The sequence below is a fragment of the Xyrauchen texanus genome, chromosome 31 (genome assembly GCF_025860055.1).
Source record: "Xyrauchen texanus isolate HMW12.3.18 chromosome 31, RBS_HiC_50CHRs, whole genome shotgun sequence".
In the NCBI taxonomy this organism is placed as follows: domain Eukaryota; kingdom Metazoa; phylum Chordata; class Actinopteri; order Cypriniformes; family Catostomidae; genus Xyrauchen; species Xyrauchen texanus.
Genome location: NC_068306.1, coordinates 33,184,512 through 33,211,215, shown reverse-complemented (window position 1 = coordinate 33,211,215; position 26,704 = coordinate 33,184,512). Strand labels below are relative to the sequence as shown.

General features: G+C 36.1%; 1 protein-coding gene across 3 annotated transcripts in view; it reads left to right on the top strand.

The window, feature by feature from the left end:
* The first annotated feature begins 342 nt into the window (after positions 1-342).
* LOC127624565 (rho GTPase-activating protein 26-like) overlaps positions 343-26,704 on the top strand; it is a 171,359-nt gene continuing 144,997 nt past the window's right edge. For all 3 annotated transcript variants that reach the window (XM_052099346.1, XM_052099347.1, XM_052099345.1), the window contains exon 1: positions 343-813. In XM_052099346.1, coding sequence (XP_051955306.1) covers positions 660-813 — 154 coding nt within the window. In that variant the 5' untranslated portion in view covers positions 343-659. The remainder of the gene's footprint in view (positions 814-26,704) is intronic.

The window sequence follows — 26,704 nt, the reverse complement described above, 5'->3', positions numbered from 1 at the left end:
TAAAACATATTATTACATGTTACATAGGCTACAGTTAAAACGGTCAGTACTCGAAATGTTACAAATTAAATCTTAAATTCCCATGAAAGGAACTAGATACATTTACATTTAGAATAGTTCATGAAATTAGACCAATTTTTTTTAAATGAAACAACGTGAAATCCCCGCATTGCTGTGACGTCGTTGATTTTGACCAACCGACCAATCAGTTTCTCAGCATCTGGCACGCTACGCGTGCGTTTCGCGGTCTCAGACTGCCCACATTGGAATTGCGCAACGCTATTGGTCGAAAGACCTGTCAATCACGGGATTATCCACTTCACGGTAGGTTGGTATGGACGCCCAAGCAAGAACAAGCAATAAACACGTTTTGTCTTATAATCATCATTATGACGTCGTAGTGAGAGGCGCGCGGCTATTCCTTGGAAGACCTTGATTGACAGATCAGGCAAAAATATATTTTTTCCTGCAGAGTGGCATTTGTAGCGTGTAGTGATGCATTTGGGATTGGTTTGAGGCAGCATCCGTTTCCGAGTAGAGCTATGAAGTGTCCACTCATATGCAGTTTATAATTAGTTGAAGGTTCTTTTCGTCCAGCTCAACTGCACTGCATTGCACTCACTGCATTACATTGTTTTGGCTTTGGAGTTGGAGTAAGTATGGGATTGCCTGCTCTAGAATTCAGTGACTGTTATTTGGACAGCCCGCAATTCCGAGAGAGGCTCAAGTCTCATGAACTGGAGCTGGAGAAGACCAACAAGTTCATCAAGGAGCTTATTAAGGATGGGAAAGCTTTAATTCAAGCACTGAAAAGTAAGAGGTATTTTGTTTGTTTATGAGTGAGGTCTTGTTGTGGTGCATGACATCATAGTTCTATGTACTTTGCTTTGTTGTCTTGTCTTGTGAAATATGCAGACTGTTTCATATTAATAATCTGTTCTTGATTAATACTCAGATAGTGTTGCTTTTTGAAAACATGACGGAATAGTGTTTTGTAATAAAATTATGCTTGCTGCATAACTGCACTGTAACTGATATTTTAATTGTGGTGGTATTAATTTTAGTCGCCATTCATATAAATAATAGATCACTTATAAGTTGAAATAGCTTGCTTACAGTTGTCCTTAATAGTAAAGCCTTCAATGTAATAACATTTGGTCCTAAATGTTATAACTACTGAATTGAAGTGTAATAACATACTGAACTGTACATAAAATAAATAAACTGCACCTTTTACTTTCATCAATTATACTAATATCACTATACTGACTATCAATAGCTATCAATAACGAGTGCATAAACATTATATCTAAGTAATTACAAATCCATGCAAACATCATAAATTATACAAACACCCTTCTGGTGCATTTGTGCACATTTAGGACCAAAAGTTATTACATTTAGGGCCTATATTGCATTTACAACCTTTGCTACATTTAGGACCAAATGTTATTACATCTTGGACCTTTAATTAATTTAAGGCCATTTTATATTTAGGGCCAATAGTTATTACATGTAGGACCAAATTTGATTATTTCTAGGATATTTATTGCATTAGGAACTATAGCTATTATATTAGGGCCTTTATTAAATTATTAAATATTATTTAATACATATTAAATCAGTTATTGCATTTAGGACCAATAGTTATTACATCTAGGACTTGTATTACGTTTAGGAGTAATAGATGTAGCATTTACGACATTTATTAAATCTAAATGACCTTTATTACATTCTGGACCAATAGTTATAACATTAAGGCTTTTATTACATTTAGGACCAAAAGTTATTGCATTTAGGACCTTATTATATTTAGGACGAACAGTTATTACATCTAGGACCTTTATTACATTTAGGAACAATATTTTTTTCATTTAGGACCTTTTACATTTAGGACAAATATTATTACATCTATAGGACCTTTTTACATTTAGGACCAAAAGTTATTACATTTAGGGCCTTTATTATAAGACCAATAGTTATTACATTAGACCTTTATTACATTTAGGACCAAACGTTATTACATCTAGGACCTTTAATTACATTTAGGACCAAACGTTATTACATCTAGGACCTTTAATTGCATTTAGGACCAATGGATATTACATCTAGGAGTCAGACCTTTATTACATTTAGGAGCTATAGTTATTACATCTAGGAGTCAGACCTTTATTACATTTAGGAGCTATAGTTATTACAATAGGGGATTTATTACATTTAGGACCAGAAGGTTATTGCATTTCAGACCTTTTATTACATTTAGGACCAAGAGTTTGGCTAATACATCTAGGAAATTTTTACATTTAGCACCAACAATTATTATTAGGGGCGGATGTGGCTCAAGTGGTAGAGCAGGTCGTCTGCCAATCGCAGGTTTGGGGGTTCGATTCCCGGCCCACACGACTCTACATGTTGAAGTGTCCTTAGGCAAGACACAATGGCAGGCTAGTGCCTTGCATGGCAGCTTTGCCACCATTTGTGTGTGTGTGTGTGTGTGTGTGTGTGTGTGTGTGTGTGTGTGTGTGTGTGTGTGTGTGTGTGTGTGTGTGTGTGTGTGTGTGTGTGTGAGAGAATGGGTGATTGGGACAAGGTGATTAAGATTAAAAAAAGTGCTATATAAATGCAGACCATTTACCATTATATTTAGGGCTAAAGGTACCTTTTACATTTGGTTTGACATTTTGTTATAATTAAATAGCATTAATAAACGTTTAAGTGTCCAAATACATTTTGGGTCCGCTGTATCTGTCTATAGAGTTTAAAAGCATTTGTTCTGTCACACTGACCTCGCTCAGTGACCCACAGTGAACACAACACACTGCCTGAAATTTTCACTCCACTCCCCATTGCCTTTCAAAACAAACACACTGGCCCCAGCAGAATGAGAACACACTGGAACTCACATTCAGTTTGACTTGAAAGCAAACATGCTTTCATCAATTTACAGTGTGTAAAACATGAGACTTATGTTGTGTTCCATCTTCCGAATTTGAATCAGCTATAATTCCCTTGGCTTTTGTGATATAAAGTCAAATAACTCGGAAAAGCCTCATCTTGATTTGGCTTATAACATTGGAATTGACAGTTTTAACAACAATAATTGTCTGGGGAAGACGCATAACTTTAGTTTACTCTTGTCTAGAATAGCACAATGGCCATATCTTATTGTGATGGCGAGTTGAGTGAGGTTCTGTATAGAGAATTTAAGGAAATGTTCTCAGTGACTTATGTTTTGGCAACACCCACATTTTTGCCTCAGGAAGGATTGTTTCATGTGCAAAGCATGCCATTTTTAATGCGCTCATGGTATAGGGTAACAGAACATTTTAAGGTACTACTATTAGCGGGTATACTTTTTAGTTTGTTGTCCTTTACCTGTAGTAAAATACAAAAAATACTATAGATTTTTTAATTTTCAGAAGAAACTTTTAGTGGTTTTCCTTGTTTTGCTGTGAGGTTGCAAATATGTTCTGGATAGTTGTTAAGGTGTTGCCAGGTTTTTCTGGGTGATAGATAGGTGGTTTGCCATGTCAATAGAATGCATAGATACTGCCTTTAATGTCGTGAATTTTTTCACCCATATTATCATTATATAAGTACTGTATATTATATTATATTATATTATAAAGTTAATGTGTACCAATGTCATTGCAGTCACATTTCTTTGGAGGGACTCTGGATTGTAAAGTTAGACATCTGAGGTTGATCATTCTATGTTTTTAACGTTAAGCACAGGTGATTAAAATTCTTGTAACATTGCTTGCGTTTATCACAATGTAGAGTTCCCTACTGTTCCACCCTTCCTTTTTGTCTGATGGCTAGGAATAGGATATGGCAAGCTGAATTGACTTTTCAGTTAAAATTTCACTAGTGAAAAGGATTACTACTCTGAAAGTGCTAATTCTTAAATGATCAGAAAATACATTTGCTCTAGTAAAAATGGTTAATTCTTGATATCAAAATCAAAATTTTTGAAATCTGTACCTGCATTTTCACTTGTAGAATTACTCAGTTATGTCATTCACTCCTGTCCAAAACCCAATTACAGATATCTAAAATGAATTTCTTACTAATTAAAATTCCAATTTTACAGGGCTGGGTGGTTTTTCTGATATTTCCGATTAATTTGATTTTGCATTTAGCAAACGCTAAAGTTAGATACGTTGTAAATTCAAGGCTGAACAAGAAAAAAATGATTCATAACCTGAATTCATAAACACATAGTGTCTTAATGTTACTCCGATCTGATCAGCTGCATGTGTGGCATGCTCCAAATGAATGTGACAGGATAACAACACAGAGACTGATATACAGTAAATGACATTGGTGATATTCCCAGTATGATTCTACACAGTGTGATTGTAGCTCAGCTTTGTCCATCATGCAGGTATACACAGGCTTAAGACCAAAACTGGTCCCGATGTGAGGTTGATGAATGGTCTCCTTTCTTTTCTTTTTACCCATAAAAAAGCATTGGATATGTGACAGTTATGAGCGCTTAATTTCAAATCATGAAGAGGCTATATTTGGAAGAATCAAACATCCGCCACTTCTTTTACTATGATGATTCAGATAGGTCGCTAATTATTGCTTAGTTCTGTGACTTGTTTCAAGTGTGCTGCTTCTATAGCCAACATTTGGCTATTAGTCATTTTGACAAACTTTGAGTTGAATTGTAATGATAAATTATTTCATATTGCTGCACTGGTCAGCATGAAGCACTAGAGTGTGTGTCTCTATTTGCATGTGTTTATGAATATATACACAGATTGTTTGATATACAGTGAGTACATTCTAGATAAACTTGATCATTTATAGATATTGATTTCTAGATAGACTTGGTTTAGATCAAATAAATACCTACACTGGCTAAGAATTATTTAGCAGTTTTCTTATTCTATTATTTCTGAACATTTGGGTTTATTAGATTTAAATGTATTTTACATTAACATTATATTGACAACTTCCCCCTGTGATGCATTTGTATATTTTTCTTGCATAACTTTGTTTCCTATAATGAAAATAACTTGGATTTCTCTAACCAGCCTTGTATTCTAATAAAGAACATACAATTTGAATCATGTTGGAGTACATTTAAAAGTTGAAAAAAAAAAAAAGAATTGTGAATCACCCATAAGTTTGTTAAAAATTTAGATTTAATTTTTTTTACAAATCGCCCAGCCATATTTTACATATCAGCAATGCGCTTACAATAAATATGGTAATTTCTGATATCAATAGTCACTATGATATCAATAGTCACCTGACATCAACAATGGAATTACTAGTAATACTGCTAATTTTTTAAATCTGTAAATGTTAGATGTAGTATTTTTAAATATCTAGAAATGGATTTCAGATATCAAAAAACTAAAAGTGATCAAATATATTCTTAGTGAAAATCAAATGACAAAAATCAAAAGTTAGCATTTCTACTAGCTGTAATTGAATCGCTGATATCAGGAATGGACATTTGCACTAGTAACAATGTAATTACTGATATCAGAAATTATAATTTTTTACTTGTAAGAAGCATATTGCTGACATGTGAAATTAGAATTTCAATTAAAAGGAAATTAATGATATACAGTATATCTGTAATTGCATTTTAAACAGAAGGGAATGACTGATCATTGTGAAATTCTACTATAACTGAAATTCAGTTATAGATATAAAAAAAGTGTTACTAGTTGAATTCCAAGTAATAACACAATTACTGATATCAAGCAGTTTCACTAGTAATTCCCTGATATCAAGAATTACAATTTTAACAAGTGAAAATGGAATTATTGATATCTATAATCCCGCACGATTAAATGTCGAAAAGTGCTCAAGTGTAAACTCATGTGTAGGAGTGTCCTTCGCTTCATTCCTTCAGTCATTTATTGGGGATTTCCTCTCACTTTTTGCCATCTGTCCTAAGAGGGCTGACTCATTTGGAGATAAATGATCCTCTGAACCACTTTAGAACACTATGAATGGTGCTCAACATCTGTATCTCTGCTGTCAGCTGTGCTTGATAGATGAGCCCAAAACTGCTGGAGTTCTTGAGCTGGAACTAATTCATAAACATCAAGCATCAACAAAGCCATCATAGCAACTCATTGCGTGAGATGACAAAATAGTAATTTCACATACGACTTGGCTTGTATGGAAAGGTATGACTTTTATTCCCATAGAGACTAACCAATCAACAAACTTTGCGGATTACTCAAATGTTAGCTAGCATCCTATCCAATACCTATTTTACGTTTTTTTTTTTTCAACTTGTCTGCGATTTCTTATGATTTCATCATCTCACACTATTATTATGACTCATTGTGTAATTTGCACACTGCTTCGATTTTCACAGGAAGTAAAGGAAATAAGAGAGCATGTTTCCTCTTGGTGGATGAGTTTGTTTTCATACTGCACATAGAGGAGATATACATTCAGTAGTGCTTTCCAAGAGATTAACACATCATGAGAACAAAGAAACAGGCATGTGTTTGCATGGTTTGTGCTCCATTTGGAGCTAGTTGAAGGGAAATTAGGGCAGCCTGCGCTTGATAATTATTTTCGCTCTATAATCTCAGACCTCTATGTCTGGAGGCAATTTATGAGAGTTAATGTTGTGTACTCCTTAAGTAGACATCAGTCTGTCATGTTGAGCATGAGTGAAGCTGGATATATAGCTGAAAATAGCTATATTAAATAGCTGAATCCTATTTAATGATGAAATGTTGATATACTTTGAGATTATAACTGCATTAGGTGGATCCTAACACTCTGGATTAGAATCATTTAAGGTTCTTTAATAGAGGCTCTCCATTAGTTACTAATCGAGATAACCAATTAAAACATTTACATGGACACCAGAAAGCCATTTATTGCAAGAAAGCTGCCTAAATGGTTAGTTCACCCATAAAATAAAATTCTCTCATAATTTACTCACCCTCATGCCATCCCAGATGTGTATGACTTTCTTTCCTCTGCAGAACACAAATTAAGATTTTTAGAAGAATATCACTTTGGGCGAGAAACAGATCAATATTTAAGTCCTTTTTACTGTAATTGTTTACTTCTGGTTGCTCTCATGTGCGCTTCCATGTGGGTAATCAGTTCACGCTGCCTCCCGCGTGATGTAAACTCGTTGGCATGTTCTTGCGAGAACTGATGCTATACAACCATCAGTGCAGCTTGATTTGTTTACAAGAGAATGCTGTTCACAAACTTAATTGGTTTTGCTTTCATTTGAAAATGCCAATGTGCTTACATCACACGAGAAACTGTGTACAGATTACCCTCATGGATGTGCACAGGAGAGTAACTGGAAATAAACAGTTATCGTATCACTTTAGAAGACATTTATTTAACCACTGGAGTGGTATTAGGGATGCGTAAGCATAACGCAGTACTCGTTCTGCACAAGCTACTTGAGTATTAAAAACACTACTCGAATATCACAAATTCATTTTCCTTTCTGCATTTGCCTGCTGTGAGCAGCGCTGAATTACACTTTTTTCCCTGTGAATCTCTCACCAGATCTCACAGTTACAATAGGGTCCACTGTAGGTGCTGTATATTTGTGTGGTGTTGAGGTGTTGGATGAGAGAAGAATATATACCATCTCGTTGGTGCAGCCAATTTATATTAAAAGGCAATACTTGTTATATTTTGGTTCTTATTGAATTGTACTCTATTTGTATTCGGTTTTTGTTGGAGTCATGCAAACCAACGGATGAGGATCTGATGGGGGGTGAAATCTATTAACACAGGCAGAGCACATTTTATAAAAAAAAAAGCCAACTTTCACCACTTGTTTTTCTGATTAATAATATGTGAAATGATTGTTAACTATTTCTTTAAGGCTCGAAATCGGTGTATGCGTTTACAAGCATTGTGTACGTGGCTTTCTCTGTACGCCTGTATACATGCGGCTCGGTCAGTTAGCAGCTTTCTCCATGGTAATGTAATTTTCCCATGACTCTTGTGTAAATAGCAACATGGGATCTGAGGAATACATCGGTATTTTATTCTCTGTTTCTTCTATTTATTTCCAGATATTCACAGTTGTTGCTGTGTTTGTTTCCTTTACTGTCTTTCGTGACCTGCGGCAGAATTGCACTGCATTAGTGGGGTTTCCCTCTTTCGTGAAAGTCCTGGATTCCCCCAGTGTATGAGCGCATATGCACGAACATAAGAGACAGTCAGTATTTTACATTGGTGTGTATAAATGGGTATAGTTTATAGTTAATGCTGTTTTCCTACTTTAATTCCATACATTTTTTATTATTTCCATGAGGGCTGGGCGATATGGCCAAAATTGTTATCACGATAATCTTTTTCATATTGTTCGATATCGATATTTATCACAATATACATTTACACAATGCACTTTCTTTTTTATTTCAAAGTTGACGGAATAAAAGAAGAAAAAATTAATTCTAAACAGTCAAAATAGTCACAGGGGGTCCAGAGACGGTCAAAGCAGTGGGGTCTGCGGGATCTTTTACCAATTTTACCATCTTTTACCGTTTATCAATTGAAAATGAATGTTAATTTATTCTGAAGCATAGTGACAGCAGTCTAGTATTTGTTTTAGTATATATCTTTTATATTTCTTTAGATTCAGATACCCAAGTATGGGGCATAGAAGCCCTTGTGACTGTGGAATGATACTGAATGTGGGTTCAGGTGTGTCCCGAGAGAAAATTTAGAAAATGTTTTTTTGTATATTTTCATTAAAGTGAGAGACTAGTCTACCAACTAGTAATTTTAGTCTTTCCTTATCCATTCCAGACATCTAATTAATTTTCACAAAAATAAAACTGAAATCGATTTGTTTATTCGATTTGTTTATTATTAAAGGCTCGTAACATGCTGATTAATAAAGATACATTTAGAAGGGAAAAACATTAAGGTTTATGCTTTGAAACCACGTTAACTCATGCGGCGCTTCAAGTCTACTCACATGCAGGGAAAATAGGCAACGCGTACGGAGCGGGACAGGGTGGAAATTATGCTTGTTTGTTGCTAGAGAACAATATTCAAGATTCAAGAGGGCACAACCATTGTCATGAAGTCTTGCGGTGCGAATGGAATCAACTTAATTGTTAGCAAGGAAGCTAGCATTAGCAAGTTCATCCAGTCTGACCCTACGTTACCACTGGCACGTTGTGAGTGAAGTTGAAAGCGTTTTCAATTCATTCCTATGAAAGCCGAGCGTCATGCTCGCAAGGTCGATCGTAGGATTGGCAGCAGTGCGGAGGAAGGTCTTTCCTAGCGCTGTGAGCGCCTTTGAGTGGATTTCGTCCGCCCAAATGGAAACAGCCTGAAAAAGCCAAACTGCTTGTGTTTTAGCGACACGCAGTAAATATCAGAATATTTACTCAAATATCCTCAAAAGCTTATTGTGGATTTTCTTTATCGTGATATATATCGATATCGTTTGATCGCCCAGCCCTAATTTCCACTGTGTTGACTTGTTGTTGGGCTCCATCCTATGATGTTTGTTATCCGGTCTGTTTACGCACATATGCACTCCTCAAAAACTGGGAACTACACTGCTTATTTGTTACATGGCCACAATGTGCTTTTCTGTGTGCTGTTCAGTGTGCTCCGTGTGCTCGATTTCTATGTACAATTTATAAATATTTAATAACAGTTTAGTTTTGTCATGTTAATAAGTAGGCCTCAGTAGGCCAGTGTGAATTGTTTTGATATAATGAATTTAAAGTTAATTTTATTTGTATAATAGAGCAATACAATTATTAATCTTAACATATTAAATCATTTCTGTTCTAAGATTGTTTTGGAGATGTAGCCAACATAAAGAATATGGCATGAATGGTATATTTCACAAACAACTGTCATTGTTATACTGCTATAATAAGACCTATTTGCCCCAGCAGCTGCTATTGGTAGGTTTTTAAATGATCACAAATGACAGATTTGATCGCAAATGGTGTTTTTAATTTCTGAAGTGCAACTGCTGAGACCAAATATGATCTAACAGTGATCTTATATGAACAAGACCACATTGAAGATCTAAAGGGATGAGTGGACACCTATCTCGCCACCACAGCGCCTACTGAACGCAAAAACTTGATTAAATTAAATCAGCTGTTAATAAGTTTGAACATTAAGTCTGTTATGTTATTCACTGTACGTGGACCTATAATTTAAGAGATAAAGACACATATTGCATGTCTGATGGTAGTTTTAGATTTTATGGCACCTTTCTCAGGGTGTAGAGGTGTGTTAAATGTGTATATTTCAACCTGCGTCATGTCACACAGGCACTTGTTTTTGTCAATTTTACAGAAAGAATCTACATATATCTTCTATATAGTTATCCCTTTAAAATTATTTTTATTAGGCCTTACATTCACAAACAATAAAATATTTACTGCTTAAATGATGCTTAAAAGAAACAGGAGCGCATATCCACCATTGAAATCTGCTACTCTGAAGAGCCGTGCGGTTGCCTACTTTCTGACATCACAGTAATTTAATCTTTTATCAATGTTAATAATCACAATTACAATATAAAGCACATATACAATTGTGATATTTGTCATAATGGTGCAGCCCTAATATACTGTAATGTTACGCATTAAGTCATAACTCTATTCAAAATAGAACAAAACCATCCATAACAATTAACAGGGATCTGATCAACAAGATCCCTGGAGTTCCCCGCTCTCACTCCCAAGGCTTCCAAAACACCAAAAACACTTTAAAGTGAAAAAAAAAGTGAATTTATTAAACATAAGTCAATAAGGAATAACATAAAGCTTCAGGAGGGGAAACAGCCAAAACAAATAATAAAACAAAACTAACTAATTTAAAGATACTAACCTAGAAATCAGATAAGAAACAAAAATACAAAAGCTTCCCTCCCTAACTATAATAAACAAGAGAAAATGAATAAATCAAAAAGGCATCCACCTCCCTACCGTAGCTCTAGTTAGATAAGGGTTAGGATGTTAAGTTTAAAATTTAACATAACAAATCACAACTTAACATAAGGTTGTGATTCACATCAAATGTCTTTAACATGCACTAAGAGATCACAATAACACAACTCTTCGTCAAGGAAGCCATGAGAGCGGGGACTCCTGGATCCATGACTCAGGAGACTCAAATACAGCGCCAAACACTCTCGTCACCAATCAGGTCACTCGTTAGCAGCTCCACCTGTGAATCATTACAGTGAGAGAGAAAAGAGAGAGAACACACCAAGGAAAACTAGACCAATACACTGTTTTCCCCAACAACACAAAGCAAATACACTCCCACGTAACAATATATATATATATATATATATATAATGTGTACATTAAGGGTGTCAATTTTTAGGTTGAAATCGATTCGATTCACGATTCAAAGGTTTTCGATTCGATTAAAAAATTTTTTTGCTAATTCAAAACGATTCAATTCGATTAGATACACAATGAAATTCGATTCGACTAATTATTAAATTCTGCATTTTTTTAAATGCATTTAATGTGCAAGAAAAAAATGGCAAACTACTTAAGATTGTTTATTCCACCAAAGTAACTTGGGAAAAAAACATACAGACTACTTGGAATACAATAATAGTACAAGAGTACAATGTGCCAATAAAATATTTCAGAGCTTAACATAGCTAAAAAATAATTCCATATTCAATGTTCACTATAAAAATGATTTGTATTATTTTGCTTTACTTTTCCAAGCCTTGAAATCACCATTTTTTAATTCCCCGATATTTCCAGGATTATATGACCATGGGGACCCTGAATCAATAAATTAATCCAAATATAACAACATTAAAGTAACATCATCTGATTACATTCAGTTTCAAAGAAATCATACAGTTGACTTCAATTTAAATGTTTTCTGCACACCAAGTCCCCAACTTAACAATGCTGCCAGTAAAACGGCACTATTTTATCTTATAGAAAATAATGGCTTAATAAGATTCCTTACAATGAAATCTTTTATTTCAGTAGTGACCTAGTAAAACATTTGTATTTGTATTTATTTTTTTATTAAATTTTTTTAATTAAATTAATATTTTTACACAATTATATTTTTGTCTACACAAATAATTTCAAACATTTAAGCATACGCCTTAAGATCAAAAGGTTTTTAAGATCATGAGAAACATTTCAGGCAAGAGACCCCAAACTTTTGAATGGTAGTGTATTTCCATCCTATTTACTTCAGCTTCACCTGGAGCTTTTATTTTGACACTGAAAGTGCTGTTGCATTTACTTCACCTTCACCGGGAGCTTTTATTTTGAAATTGATATTACAATGTGTGTTTGACAGTCAGTTCCACATCTGGTGAACTGCTTTTCTATTGTGCTGTTCAGCGTTTGTACATTTGTATTAGAATAGTATAGCGGTTAATAATATTTGGAATTGCGCAAAGACTTGAACCTTCAGCCATTTTCTTTAACAATGCATTTAAACTGCTCTAAAAGCACTAAATACACAAGCCCATCAGCTTTGCACATGCACAGATCAGCATGTCCTGGTTTATTATGAAGCACACACTGTCACTGCCATTTGCAGTTTAATAATCACATGTTACCATATTGCCATTTTTATGTTATTTTGATCAATTATACAGCCCTGAAGGATTTTGGAATTAGTCTACTGATGTACGGTACTATATGAAAGTTAATGGCCAAATGAAAGGCACATTAAAATCATCACAATATTCACAATATTGCTTATTTTTATATTGTCAGCAGAATCATCATGATTATATTGTGAATATTCGATAGGCCTATATCGCCCAGCCCTAATGTCTCATTTAAATCACACATGCAACTAATTTAATATTTATATATTCACAAATATTGTATACACATGTGCTGAATTCATTTAATTTTTAACAGTCTACAGTATATAGATATTTGACCAATGCTAACAATTCTCGATTCAAAAATCCTATTTTGAGATCAATGCATATCGGCAGAATTACTAATTGATGCATCGAGAAAAGCAGTGAATCGTTACATCCCAAATTTATATATATATATATATATATATATATATATATATATATATATATATATATTTATATATTTACAGCATTGTTTCCCAACCTTTTTTCTGCCACGGCACACTTTTTACGACTAATAAATTTGACGGCACAACACTATCCCACATTATTTATCATTTTATATACTTTTATTTATCCATACTTTATCCTTTTATCCTTTTCAAGAACTTTCTGTCCATCTTAGTAGCGTTTTACTTGAAATGTTAAAAAAAAAAAGTCACATACAGTGCTTGCAGGGTTCGAATTATGATTTCATCTTTGTGGGGGTCTCTTAAAAAAAAAAAAAGTAGCCTATAAGCAGGCGTGGTGTGTGTGATAAATAATTGCTTAACACTGCACTTGATTCTTTTGATTTCAATGTTTATTAATACAGGAGTAGAGAAACGAGTAGACTGTCCTCTGATGATGTTTTTTGTTTTTTTGAAATAAACCCGAATTTTGCCAAAGTTGTACCTGATGTTGGTAGCAGTCTTTTTATTTTTGGTGGCATGGTTGCTGGTTCTGAACTTTACACTATTTCTAAAATATTCTAACTGATCCCCCAGCGTGAGTTATTCTAGGTGACCGTTATTTAGAACCTGTCACTTTAATGTTTCCATGGTGACGCATCATTGCTTGTCACGTTACACAGCGCAACCACAACTCAGCGCTGAATGAATGATGATCTGCTTTTATGTCATTTTTCCTTTTTTATACAAAATATTCACAAATGTATTAGCTATAACTTGAAACACTGATATTCCAATTGTCAAATATGTGCAAGTGGATGTGTTTTGTTGTTTAAACGCCTTTATAACGATCGCGTTAAGTTAGTTGAGCTGTATGTGCGATGGGCGGCGCCATGTTATTTTACAACACGTCAATTCCTCAACTTCTCACGAAATACATGAAAGTAAGTGGCCGGTGAACTGGGAGAAGAATAGAGTAAAATGTAAAGCTACTTACACAATGTGTATCTGATATGAAAACGTGTCTTATTGTAACGTAACGTTAATGGAAAGGATTATTATTGCCGCTTCCCTAGACATCAGTGTGTATTTTACAAACTCAAAATAATTTTTGCTAGTACTTATGTGTATTTAAATGTCTGAAACCTAAAATAAACATTATGTGGTTGAAAACACAGAACAGTTGATCTGTCTATGGTTGTGATACATGACAGCAGCACTGAGCGCGTCTGTCTCTGGCTCAGCGCCAGCCAAAGCGCGAAAGCACGTTTGAATTTAGCAGTTGATCACGTGATGCACTGACCGTTCTAATCACACCGGTGTTGATCGATCATACGTGCAAAAGGGTTAACATAAACATTGAAGGAATATATTGAAGGAAAAAATGCTTTATTTGTAATTTAAAATAATGGTGCTGATGATTTTTAGAGACCCCCACAGGTGTATGATTTTACTGCTTTCATGGGAGCTCATCCTCTCTCTATGGGTGCTCAGCTCCCACTGGCTCCCACGTAATTCGAACCATGAGTGCTTGCTTTAGACTTTTTTATTGTCCGTCATTTTGACAGACAGGGACGTAAAAATTCCGTCATAATCTATTATTATCCATCATTTTAATTTTCATATTTTAATGATAATAATACATTTAATAGGTTTTATTTTCATTCACATTTTCATTTTCAATCATGAATTTACAGGACGAGCATACAGCAGATTATGCATTTATTTATTTATGAAGAGAACAGATGAAAAACAGAGACACCACATGAAGCAGATTAAATATGAACAACGCACTATTACAAAAAACAAATACGATTAAAATATCCGCTTTGACTTAAGGTGGGTGCTCACCTGTGCATAATCAAACGCATCAAGGGAGACTGAAGCTGAGGAAATTACATTCGATTTTGCATCTTTGCCTCAGACAGACGACTTCTCGTGGCAGTTTTAATTTGGTTCTGGAGGCTGAACCTAGCATCAAGCGCCTCATCGCCCTCCACACGACAAGAGTTGCAGAAAGCGTCACAGAGTGCCATGTAAAAAAGCGGGAGGTGTGCACAATAAACATTGAAAACATGTATTTGGAAGAGAGAAAAAAGCTTGTAGTTGCTTTGATAGCAGAAAGTAATACAATTTTCTTGGTGAATTTAAATTAGTTTAATTACTGGGGTGTCTGATATTTGTAAACAATAAGGTCATATTTAATTAAAAGAAATTATGTGACATTCAGTGTCTCTTCACAAATTTTGAACAGTTTTTAAATATTTCTTGTTGCATAGAACTCTCAAAGACATTATTGGTGAAGCAAAAACGTGTGTGTAAATCACTTTGGTGTAAAGTGGCGTCACTTCATAGACTTCAGTGTATTCTGCAGCGCTGACACGAGTCATGAGAAAGACCCTTAACATGTATAAATATCACTCACTTTTACACATTAATCACTTCTCTTCACGATCACAAAAGTGACCGATTATGGTTTCAAAACGGTGAATTTCTCAGAAAGGTGAGGAGTTTGTATCCCTGAAATTATTATAATAATTTTTTTCATGCATTTATTTATTTTGTGGAATTTGATAATTTTCCAGGGCACACCTGACAATCTTTCATGGCACACTAGTGTGCCGCGGCACAGTGGTTGGGAAACACTGATTTACAGAATCATTAATTTAATACTTAGTTTAAAGGTACACATACATTTTTTTACACTTTTTAAAAAAATGTATTTTGCATGTCTTCTTGGACCTGGATGCAGCATCATTCAAACGTTTTCAGTTACTGATGCCATTGTAGAAATTCACTGTCAGCCATGATTAATGTAATCATGGATGAAAGTGTCCAATAACAGGGCGGTGACTGAGATTAAGTGAGTAGTATTCAGCTGGTCATGTGATCCTAACATGGCAGCCTCCATGAGGGAACCCTCTCCATGTAGAATAAAACAGCTTTTTTAAGGTTGCTGATATAACTGGTCTTCATTTCATGTGAGTGCTCATGATTTTATTCACATGTTTTAAAATTGCAATTAAATTCTTCAGGAGTACAACTTTTTAATGAGAAAACTAAATTACTCAAAAAGGTCTAAATTATTGTGATATGAACCCCAAGCAATGCTTTATGTTAAGGGGCTGTGTCTTGAATGCGGAAGTCGTTAAAGTCATTGAATGAAAAATCCCTTTTGATTGGCAAAAAAAAATTGCCTGAAGGTCTTAGTTCTACTCACAGCTTCTTTTAAGTGTGACGAAACCTACATTTTTGGAGTGAAGGCAATTTATTGTGTGATGGTTTGCGGTTTTGGAAAAACCTATTTTTATTTTACGTTATGAAGCGTGAAGCTTTCAGCTAATGGGCTGTGTTTCAGGAACACAAAATCCCTCATAAGAAGGGACGATTCCACAGTCTCGATGTGTTGGTCTGGCTACAACTTCCTGTTTTAGTTAAATGCTCCACAATGGAGTGGCCTCTTTTACTAAAACAGCCTCTTATGAACTGCTACAGACCGGACTACTTGAGATGTCTTTCAACATGCTAAAAGCTTGGCCACATTTACCTTTGCACTGTGTAATTCTGCAGAAATCTCAATGGGAATCTGCAGACTTCTGGTAGGAAGAATTTTCCTTATGCGAAGTTTGCGTAAGGTTAAAGTGTGTTTTTCGGTTTTTGGACGAACTATCCTTTTAATGTTGAAACAGAACCCCCACAAAGGTGGATGGAGGATGTATCTCCAGGTTTATTGTTTTGAAGCAGGTCTGTAGACTGTAGACTGTAGATGTGACCTGTGTTGACTCAGGGACTCCTGCAGGTTTCAATGTTAAGCCCTGCTAGGGCTTTTTAATTACAGATTCAACCATAGCAGTCTGGGCTTATGGAACCCTGTGCGGTTTGGAAACTAGTTCAGATTGTGTGAAGTGTTCTGTGCATGTGCCACAGTTTAAGTTCTGTTACAAATTAAATTGCTCTTATTTTAACATGCTCCTTCTGGACTATAAAAGTTTATGAGTTGCAGGAGAGAGAGAGAGGACACAGGAGATGTTTTCCTGGATTGCTTTGCATGTCTGCAGTGCTGTCCAGCTGGATGTGAAATGCATGTCGCTACCTGTCCTGCACAGGAAATTATTCCTACAGTTCAGCGAGTTTAACGGTATAAAAGGCCCAAATGAGGCTTTTGGTGCCAAAGTTTGATAGACTCTCTCATGTTCCTTTAAAAAAAAAAAAAAAGTGTCTCAAATGATGTACACTGTGCTGTTAAACTGTACACCATGCACTGTTCCATCTAGTATATGAAGTGTAGTATTATCTCAAATGAAACGTTGTTCACTAAACAGAAGTATTTGCTGTTTCTTGAGTAGAAGGAAATGAAGCTTAAGTGAACATCAAGGGTTATTTTGGATTTATTATTTATGTTATAGGAATGCATAAATGGTATTTTGAAGTGGTGGGCTGTTTGTATATTATAAATACACATTCACATTAACTTATTATCTCGTTCCACGTTATTTGACAGCATTTATGGAATAATGCCGATTGCCACAAAAATGTATTTTTAAATGTATTTTCTTTAAAAAAAGTAAAAATATGGGTTACAGTGTGGCACTTACAATGGAAGTGAATGAGGCCTATCCGTGACATTAAAATACTCACGGTTTCAAAAGTATAGCCACAAGATAAACGTTATGCATGTTACAGGAAAAGTTCACCCAAAATGTTTTATTCTCTCATCAATTACTCACCCTCATGCCATCCGAGATGTGTTTGTTACTTTATGTCATTAGCAGAACACAAATAAATATTTTAGAAGAATTTCTCAGCTCTTTTGGTCCATACAATACAAGTGAATGGGTTCCAAAAATGTGAAGCTCCAAAAATCACATAACGTCAGCATAAAAGTAATCCATACAACTCCAGTGGTTAAATCAATGTCCCCAGAAGTGATATGATAGGTGTGGGCAGGAAGAAGAACTTCTAGCAAAAACCTGTTTTCTGCATTCATATTTTATGCAATTTATGCAGTTATATTGAGCGACTTTTTGAAAGTAATTTCAATGTCAAATGTGGCCCAATTTACCATAATAAATATTTCAAAATTTTGAAAGTACAATTTATACCCCATTCCACGTTTTTTTTATTATTCTTACTATTTTTTTATTTGTAATTATTGAGCCGTTAGCATTGTTTGAAAGAATGTAGTCCAAAGCTGTTTTGACAATTTGGATGTTGTGTTTGCATGTTTGAGAGATCAAGGTGAAATATTAATCGATGTGTCTCAACTCGGCCTTTAGTCTCTGAAGTTTTACTTGGCTTTCACAGAAAAACAAACATGTGTAAACAGCTCCATTTTATTGAGCTTGTAATACACCAAAACTAATGTAAAGACTAGCTATTCAAGAAAACCCCTCCATGTATCTTGTTATTTCAATAGTAAATACATGAACACAGAAAATACATTTGTGCTCATCAAACATTTCTTTAAATATTTATAAGAAACATGCAAGTAGTATAGTGTAGTATTTGTAAGCCGTTATTATAGGCTTTTTAGGCAGATCAAATATTACCCAAAAATTGCTTCTGTGTCTACCACTTATTCCATTTAATAAGTGGATTCCACTTATCAGCTCTAAAAGGAAAAATGGTCAGTATACAGACTAATGATATATTTTACAATATGGAAAACACAATGGAAATACATACCCAGGTTTTGGCCTCAAGGGATGTAATTCCATTCAATCTGATTTGTTTGATGGAGAGTAACCACAGTAACTAATATCACTATTTGATATGTAAATTGGGTTGTGCAAGTATGTTGCAAGTATGTTGTTTACTGTAATTGGTATATGTCTCGTCACTGTCATGACTGCTATGTTGCTCGGAACTGCACACAAGAATTTCACCTACTGTTGCACTTGTGTACATGGTAGTGTGACAATAAAGTGATTTGGTTTGATTTGATATATCATTAGGCTACACCACTAGCTCTGTTAAACACAACATGTGTCCAAATGGTCTATTGGACAGACAAACTAGTGCTGGATTAATTATTCAACCGCTTGAAACAATATTCAGTATCTAGAATATTTATGGATTTGCTCTGGAATGGCTTAATGTATTTCAATAAATTTGAAGAATTCAAAAATGATTTTGAATGATCCATCCTTTTAACCAAACAGCCACTGTTGTCAATGATGTAATAAGGTAAACCTCTTCACCACTATACTACACAGTTACTGGTGAGTGTAATCTGAACATTTACCAGCCAGTGGCAGACATTTTTGGTTATATAGCGTAGGGCTGGGCGATAAAACGATATCGATATATATCACAATAAAGAAAATCCACAATAAGCTTTTGAGGAATTTACTGCGTGTCGCTAAATCACAAGCAGTTTGGCTTTCTCAGGCTGCGTTTCCGTTGAGTCGGATGAAATACGCTCAAAGGCGCTTACAGCGCTAGGAGAGAGCTTGCTCCGCACTGCTGCCAATCCTACGATCCACCTTGCAAGCATGACGCTCCGCTTTCATAGGAATGAATTGAAAACGCTTTCAGCTTCGCTCACAACGCGGCAGTGGTAACGTAGGGTCAGACTGGATGAACTTGCTAATGCTAGCTGCCTTGCTAACAATTAAGTTGCGTCGGACACCGGATTGATTCCATCCTCACCGCAAGACTTCATGACAACGGTTGCGCCCTCTCATTGTCTCTAGTGAAGAGCGCGACAGAACAACAGTGATGTGGACAACAGTTCTGATCTTTTTGCACTGTAATCTTACAATCTATACAAACATGTATAATGTCTGCCCTGTCCCGCTCCGCACGCGTGCCTCTTTTCCCTGCATGTGTGTAAACATGAAGCGCTGCATGAGTTAACGTGGTTTCAAAGCACCTTTTAGACCATAACTTTTTCCCCTTCTAAATGTATCTTTATTAACAATTTTGGCCATATCGCTAGCCCTAATATAGCGCGATATAGCATATGCGAGTGATTTGCACATTGTAGACACTTTTGCATAGAGTGAAAGATCTATCTTGAGATTTAAGAATCAATATCGTGATTGTTCAAATCAAGATCGCAATGCATTGCAAAATATACATTTTTACCCAGTCATAGGCCCGTTTCACACATACTCCTTGTGCAGTGCGATTTGCGGTACGTATGCGGTGCGTATACGGTACAGGAGCAGCACGTGCTATAGTGCTTTCACATATGCTGCGTTTGCGGTGCGCTACTGATCCGCAGTTTCTGTGTGCCACAAAATCAAAAATGTGTAATAATTTTGATTTTAAATCCAAACGTTAACTTTGACATTGTTTAAGACATTGAAACAGTATGAAAATGTATTTTAATCATTGTGATTCTTTGTTTTACATGTAGTTCGTGTTGTTGACAGAAGAAAAGCTATCACGCTATATCTGTTGCTAAGAAGGAGAAGAATGAGACGCATTTGGGTTCACTCTGTCTTTTTTTAGGGTAAAAAAATCATATATGATGGCATTTTGCAACTTTTGGGACTATAATCATACTTTTTTGTTTTTCTTGACCCTGTAGTTTAGTAACTGTAGAACACATTAACTGTAATTATGCGTATATGATGAAATTATTACAGTTTCTTGTCAATCTATGTCTATTTTAATGTGAACAATGCGCTGCCACTTTAATTCAGTGCGGTGCAGCACAGCAAAAATAGACTCGGTGCGGAAACGATCGCTGCACTGCTGTATACACACCGCAACTGGAACGGATCGACGGACTGCATCCGCGTGCAGATTGAAAGCTCTAACCTGTTAACATGGGTACGGAAATATATAAATATATAAAATACGCACCGCATACGCACCGCATACGCACCGCATACGGAGTATGTGTGAAACGGACGATAGTCTTTAGGAAACTTAATGGTCAAATAAAAAGTGCATTAAAATCATCACATTATTCATGATTTTGCTTAATTTCATGGCCAGCAAAATTATCACAAATACACTATATTATATTCAAAATATCACCCTGATTTACTATAGATTTACTAATACATAGCAAAACATTCAGTTAGTCAAAGCACTTTGTTTTAAATGTTCAACTTTGTGTGTTTTGCTTGCAGCTCTAATTGCGTTGAACGCCACCCACCTAATGCATTTAAACCTAATGAGCGTGTTGTAGTGGGAAAAGTTCGGAGAAGCCATGGAGAAGGACTTTCGGTCCGCACCAAAGTGCTTCTGGAAAACATTTTGCCACCTTAGGAGGGGGAACCATCCAAGCTGTATACAGCAAAGATGGGACGCTGTTGACCTCAACCGAGGAGGTTATTGTGCGGTGGAAGGAACACTCTGAAGAACTCCTAAATCCTAACATGCCCTCTATGCTAGAGGCAGAGCCGGAGGGTGATGGGGGATCAGATTCTATTTCCCTGGGGGAGGTCACTGAGGTAGTCAAACAACTCCGCTGTGGCAAAGCCCCGGGGATTGATGAGATCCAACCAGAAACGCTGAAAGCTTTGGATGTGGAGGGGGTGTCATGGATGATACGCCTCTTCAACATTGCGTTGAAGAGTGCCTAAGGAGTGGCAGATTGGGGTGGTGGTTCCCCTCTTCAAAAAGGGGGATCAGAGAGTGTGTGCCAACTACAGGGGTATCACACTTCTCAGCCTCCCTGGTAAAGTTTACTCCAAGGTGCTGGAGAGGAGGGTTCGGCCGATTGTCGAACCTCGGATTGAAGAGGAACAATGTGGTTTTCGTCCTGGCCGTGGAACGACGGACCAAATCTTTAATCTCGCAAGGATCCTGGAGGGGGCCTGGGAGTATGCCCATCCGGTCTACATGTGTTTTGTGGATCTGGAGAAGACATATGACCGGGTCCCCCGGGAGAGACTGTGGGAGATGCTGCGGGAGTACGGGGTGGGGGGGTCCCTTCTTAGGGTGATCCAATCCCTGTACGTCCAAAGCGAGATCTGTGTAAGGGTCCTCAGCACAAAGTCGAGTTCATTCAATGTGGGGGTTGGTCTCCGCTACAAGGGGCATAGACCGTGAGTTGGTAATGAACTGGTCATGCGATCGTATCTGCGTAGTTGCATAAAGTATGTTTCAGGCCTTACACTGTCTAAAGATGTGCATAGAGCAAGATCTTTGAGTATAGCTATGTGGGCCATTCTCAGAACTATCTGAAACACAATAAACACCTTTTATATAGGCCTATAGACTTCACAGCTGCATTTTTATGCTGAACCTGTCCCAGATCATTTTTACTTTGCAGTAAGTAATAACAGCCACATTTTTTTATTTACAATTTTCAGGGGAATCAACCTATAAATGGCTTACTTATAGCCTTTAAATTTTAGTATTGGATATACAAATAGAGATAATACCATTTGTCAGTCCTCAGTCATCATTTCTATCCCATATTCACCAAAATCACTGTCTCAAATTCCTCTTTTTCAAAGCTGTAAAATGTGAAGCCCCTTTAGTTGTTTCACTCTCTCTTTCTGAATGCTGACCATTGTGGCCCAAAGCTTCTCTCCTATGTCCTAACTCGTTTAGAAGCAGAGAGTCTGCAGGAGGAGAGCAGTAAGACAGTGGGCCAGTGTTCACAGGGCCTGGCTGGGCCGGACAAGACTGTAGGTTAGAGGATAAGGCAGGGACAAACTTGAAGTGTCCTGCCAACCTTCCAGATTCGGTCAGTTCTCATTCACCATAATGAATCAATACCATCCAAAATGCCAGGGTTCTGCTGATCTTGGGATGTGTCTCTGGCATTACAATTGTCTTTATTATGATTCATGATGGCTTTCAACACACCAACAATAAAGTCTTCATATATAAGCACAATTACAGTTGAGAAAAATGCTAACTTTAGTTCTGAATGCCCCACGTGTTCTTATGGTGTAGGTTTAAAATTTATTTTAGCCCAGCCACATTCTAGCTACAATGAAAGCATGCAAACTGCATTTTTAATTTGTATTAAATTAAACAAACAAAACATAAAAGCTACAGAAATATCTTCAGATTTTGAAACATTTTTGACAGACATTACGGCATTCTCACAGTGATTGGCTGCTGTCCATTTTCAATCACACGGTTCTGCCGCTCAGCTCCCATCGTGAATGAACTGAGGCGGTTTGAAAAAAAAAAATGCACTCTGCAGGTCATTCTGTGAAGGAACTAGATGGATATTTAACCGGGATCATTGACAGGCCATCAGTTTCAACAAAAGTGCATGTCAGCAAGTGGTCACAATGGGTGGCACTCATGACACCTGATCCCATTAAGCCGTGGAACTGTCATTACTGTATACAGAATTGCTTTTATAGGATTTGGATTCAATGTTGGCCAAAGGTCAAATGTCTGAGCTTTTTTCTGTAAAGAAGCTCAGAATGTTTAGCAGTGTTCCAAACCCTAGTGAGCTGCCTTGCCTTATACATTTTTTAGGGATGTTCCGATTCCATTTTTTCGAGTACGAGTACCGATAATCTTTCTTTAGAAATCGCCAATACCAGTTTTTTTTCTTAACTCAATATCAGCAGTATATTTACATTTTATCATCAAAATTGTGTTTGAATAAATAAATAATTAAAATTTGTAATCAAATGAAAGTATAACAATTCATTTTCAACATGAAATTATATTATACTTTATCAAATTAAGTGATTTTATACAGAACTTCAAAGCACAATCCTAATTACAATTTATTTTTCAAATAAAGTGCTGCATAAGTGAGCATCACAGATGAGAGATATTGCTTAAATATTACACAGTTACTATTGATTTATTATTATTAGTAGTATTAGTAGTAGTATAACTACTATACTATATAGAAACTATACAGTAGTGATATATTTCTGTCATACTTTTTCATTTAAATTGAGCTTTTATTTTGGCAGAGATTTTATTTTGAAATGTTTCTGTGTTGTTAGACCAAGAAGCTCTGATATAATGATGGCAGATTCACAATCCGGAAAAGCCAGTTGCTACATGAATCACAGTAATTAATAATCTGCAAAAGGCAACTATATACATAAATAAATATGCAATCTGTATATGGCTCACGCTAAAAAGTGAATTAGCGATCTGCCTGCTGTCATCTGCTACATATGAGTATGCGATGCTCATAATAGTGTTTTCAGTTTGTATCTCTATGTCTGCACAACACCGGCTCCACACAGATGTCGTTCCTGGACCACGAGTGTGGGAGTGTGGGAGCAACTTGGGGTTCAGTGTCTTGCCCTAGGACACTTCGGCATGTGGAGTCGTGTGGGCCAGGATTTGAACCACCAACCCTGCGATTAGTGACCCGCTCTACAAAATGAGCCACAGCCACCCACAAATATGGCATAGAAGCCCTTGTGACTGTGGAATGATGCTGAATGTGGGTTCAGGTGTGTCCCGAGAGAAAATTTTGAAAATGTTTAAAAAAAAAAAAATGAAAAAACATTTGTATTTTTTCATTAAAGTAAGAGACTAGGCTACCAACTAGTAATTTTAGTCTTTCCTTATCCATTCCAGACATCTAATTAATTTTAACAAAATTGGAAAAGAAATAGATTTGTTTATTCGATTTGTTTATTATTAAAGGCTTGTAACATGCTGATTAATAAAGATACATTTAGAAGGGAAAAACATTATGGTCTAAAAGGTGCTTTGAAACTACGTTAACTCATGCGGCGCTTCATGTCTACACACATGCAGGGAAAAGAGGCAACGCGTGCGGAGTAGGACAGGGCAGAGATGATGCATGTTTGTTGCTAGAGAACAATATTCAAGATTACAGCGCAGAAAGAGCAGAGCTGTTGTCCACATCACTGTTGTTTTGTCATGCTCTTCACTAGAGATGATGAGAGGGCACAACCGTTGTCATGAAGTCTTGCGGTGTCCGACGTAACCTAATTGTTAGCAAGGCAGCTCGCAAGTTCATCCAGTCTGACCCTATGTTACCACTGGCACATTGTGAGTGAAGCTGAAAGCATTTTCAATTTATTCCTATGAAAGCCGAGCGTCATGCTCGCAAGGTGGATCGTTGGATTGGCAGCAGTGCGGAGCAAGCTCTCTCCTAGCGTTTCACCTAGGATTTCGTCCACCGCGGTGGAAACACAGCCCGAGAAAGCCAAACTGCTTGTGTTTTATCGACACGCAGTAAATATCTAAAATTCCTCAAAAGCTTATCATGGATTTTCTTTATCGTGATATATATCGATATAGTTTTATCGCCCAGCCCTAACAGGCACATGCATGCCACAGAATGAATGAGAGGCTCTGTCCTGCTCTGTCATCTCCTTCACACAAACACACACACACACACACACACACACACACACACACACACACACAAGCAGGTGCACACACAAACGCAACACACACTACCGATGCTTGATTTTCATGCAGTGTGTCCAATAGTATCCATCTGCAGAGCAGTGTGTTTAATGTATATTCAGCTGTGTGAAATTACGACAGAAAAATATTACTACTGTATAAAAGTGTAATATTCAAAGTAGTTGCAATAATACTCATAATGACAATAATATAATATTAAATGGTTATATTATTAATATTATTATCTGTAAGCAATATCACAAAAGCAAGTGTACTGAATATCAGCATGTTGTGATTTAGCTATGGAAGCCTTTTGCCTCAGGTAATCAGATTTTTTTCATTTAATGATGCCATTAATAGTGTAACGCTCTGTTGTGCATCTTTTTTCTTATTTTTTTTTTTTTTTTTTTACCAAAAATAATATATATATATATTATTATAGTTGAAATATTATTATTGGCTCTACATTATTGAAAATTATTATATTTTCATTTGATTAAAGCTGTACAGTATGTATTTAATTAAACACAATTTGATCATACCATTTAATTAAAGCATTTAACATGGAATCCAGACCAATAAAAAAAGAAAAGGCATAATTTGTATCTATAAGACTTTGTGCTGTTCTTTTAGTCAAGCTATTTTCTGTGTAAATTCATCAAAAATCTGAGTTTTTTCTTTTCTTTTAAAATGTGTTGCCTAAGTATTGAGTTAGTATCGATACTAAGGTACCAGGGCTGATATCGTACCCAGGGCTGGAAATGGGGGGAACACCGGAGTTAATTTCATGGGGGAACGGTGTTCCCGTTCAAACTGGCTACATTTGTAAGGGGAATAAAGAGTATTTCTATCTTTTCTCCACTAAATAGCCTTCAAAAGCTATGAGGGTTCCTCACATAAATGCGTGGGATCTTTTGCATCTGTGGTTACGCAATGTTGACCATCGTGAGTGGCCACAACACATTCACGCAACAGATAGACAAATGCACACGGGAATCCATACGCACTTAATTTACAAATCCACGCACCAGAAGAATGCACAGATATACAGGTTTCTTTGCTCAGAATACCATCCACAAGTAGATAAGTGTATGTGTAATTTAATGCACAAATATGTACTGAGCCATTTGTATTGGGGTCAATGACGTGACGCCTACATTTTCTGTCCAACTGCATTTTTTTCAGCTAAAAGTTTTTTTAAATACATAAAAAGATACCATATACAGTGAGGAAAATAAGTATTTGAACACCCTGCTATTTTGCAAGTTCTCCCACTTAGAAATCATGGAGGGGTCTGAAATTGTCATCGTAGGTGCATGTCCACTGTGAGAGACATAATCTAAAAAAAAAAAATCCAGAAATCACAATGTTTAATTTTTAAACTATTTATTTGTATGATACAGCTGCAAATAAGTATTTGAACACCTGT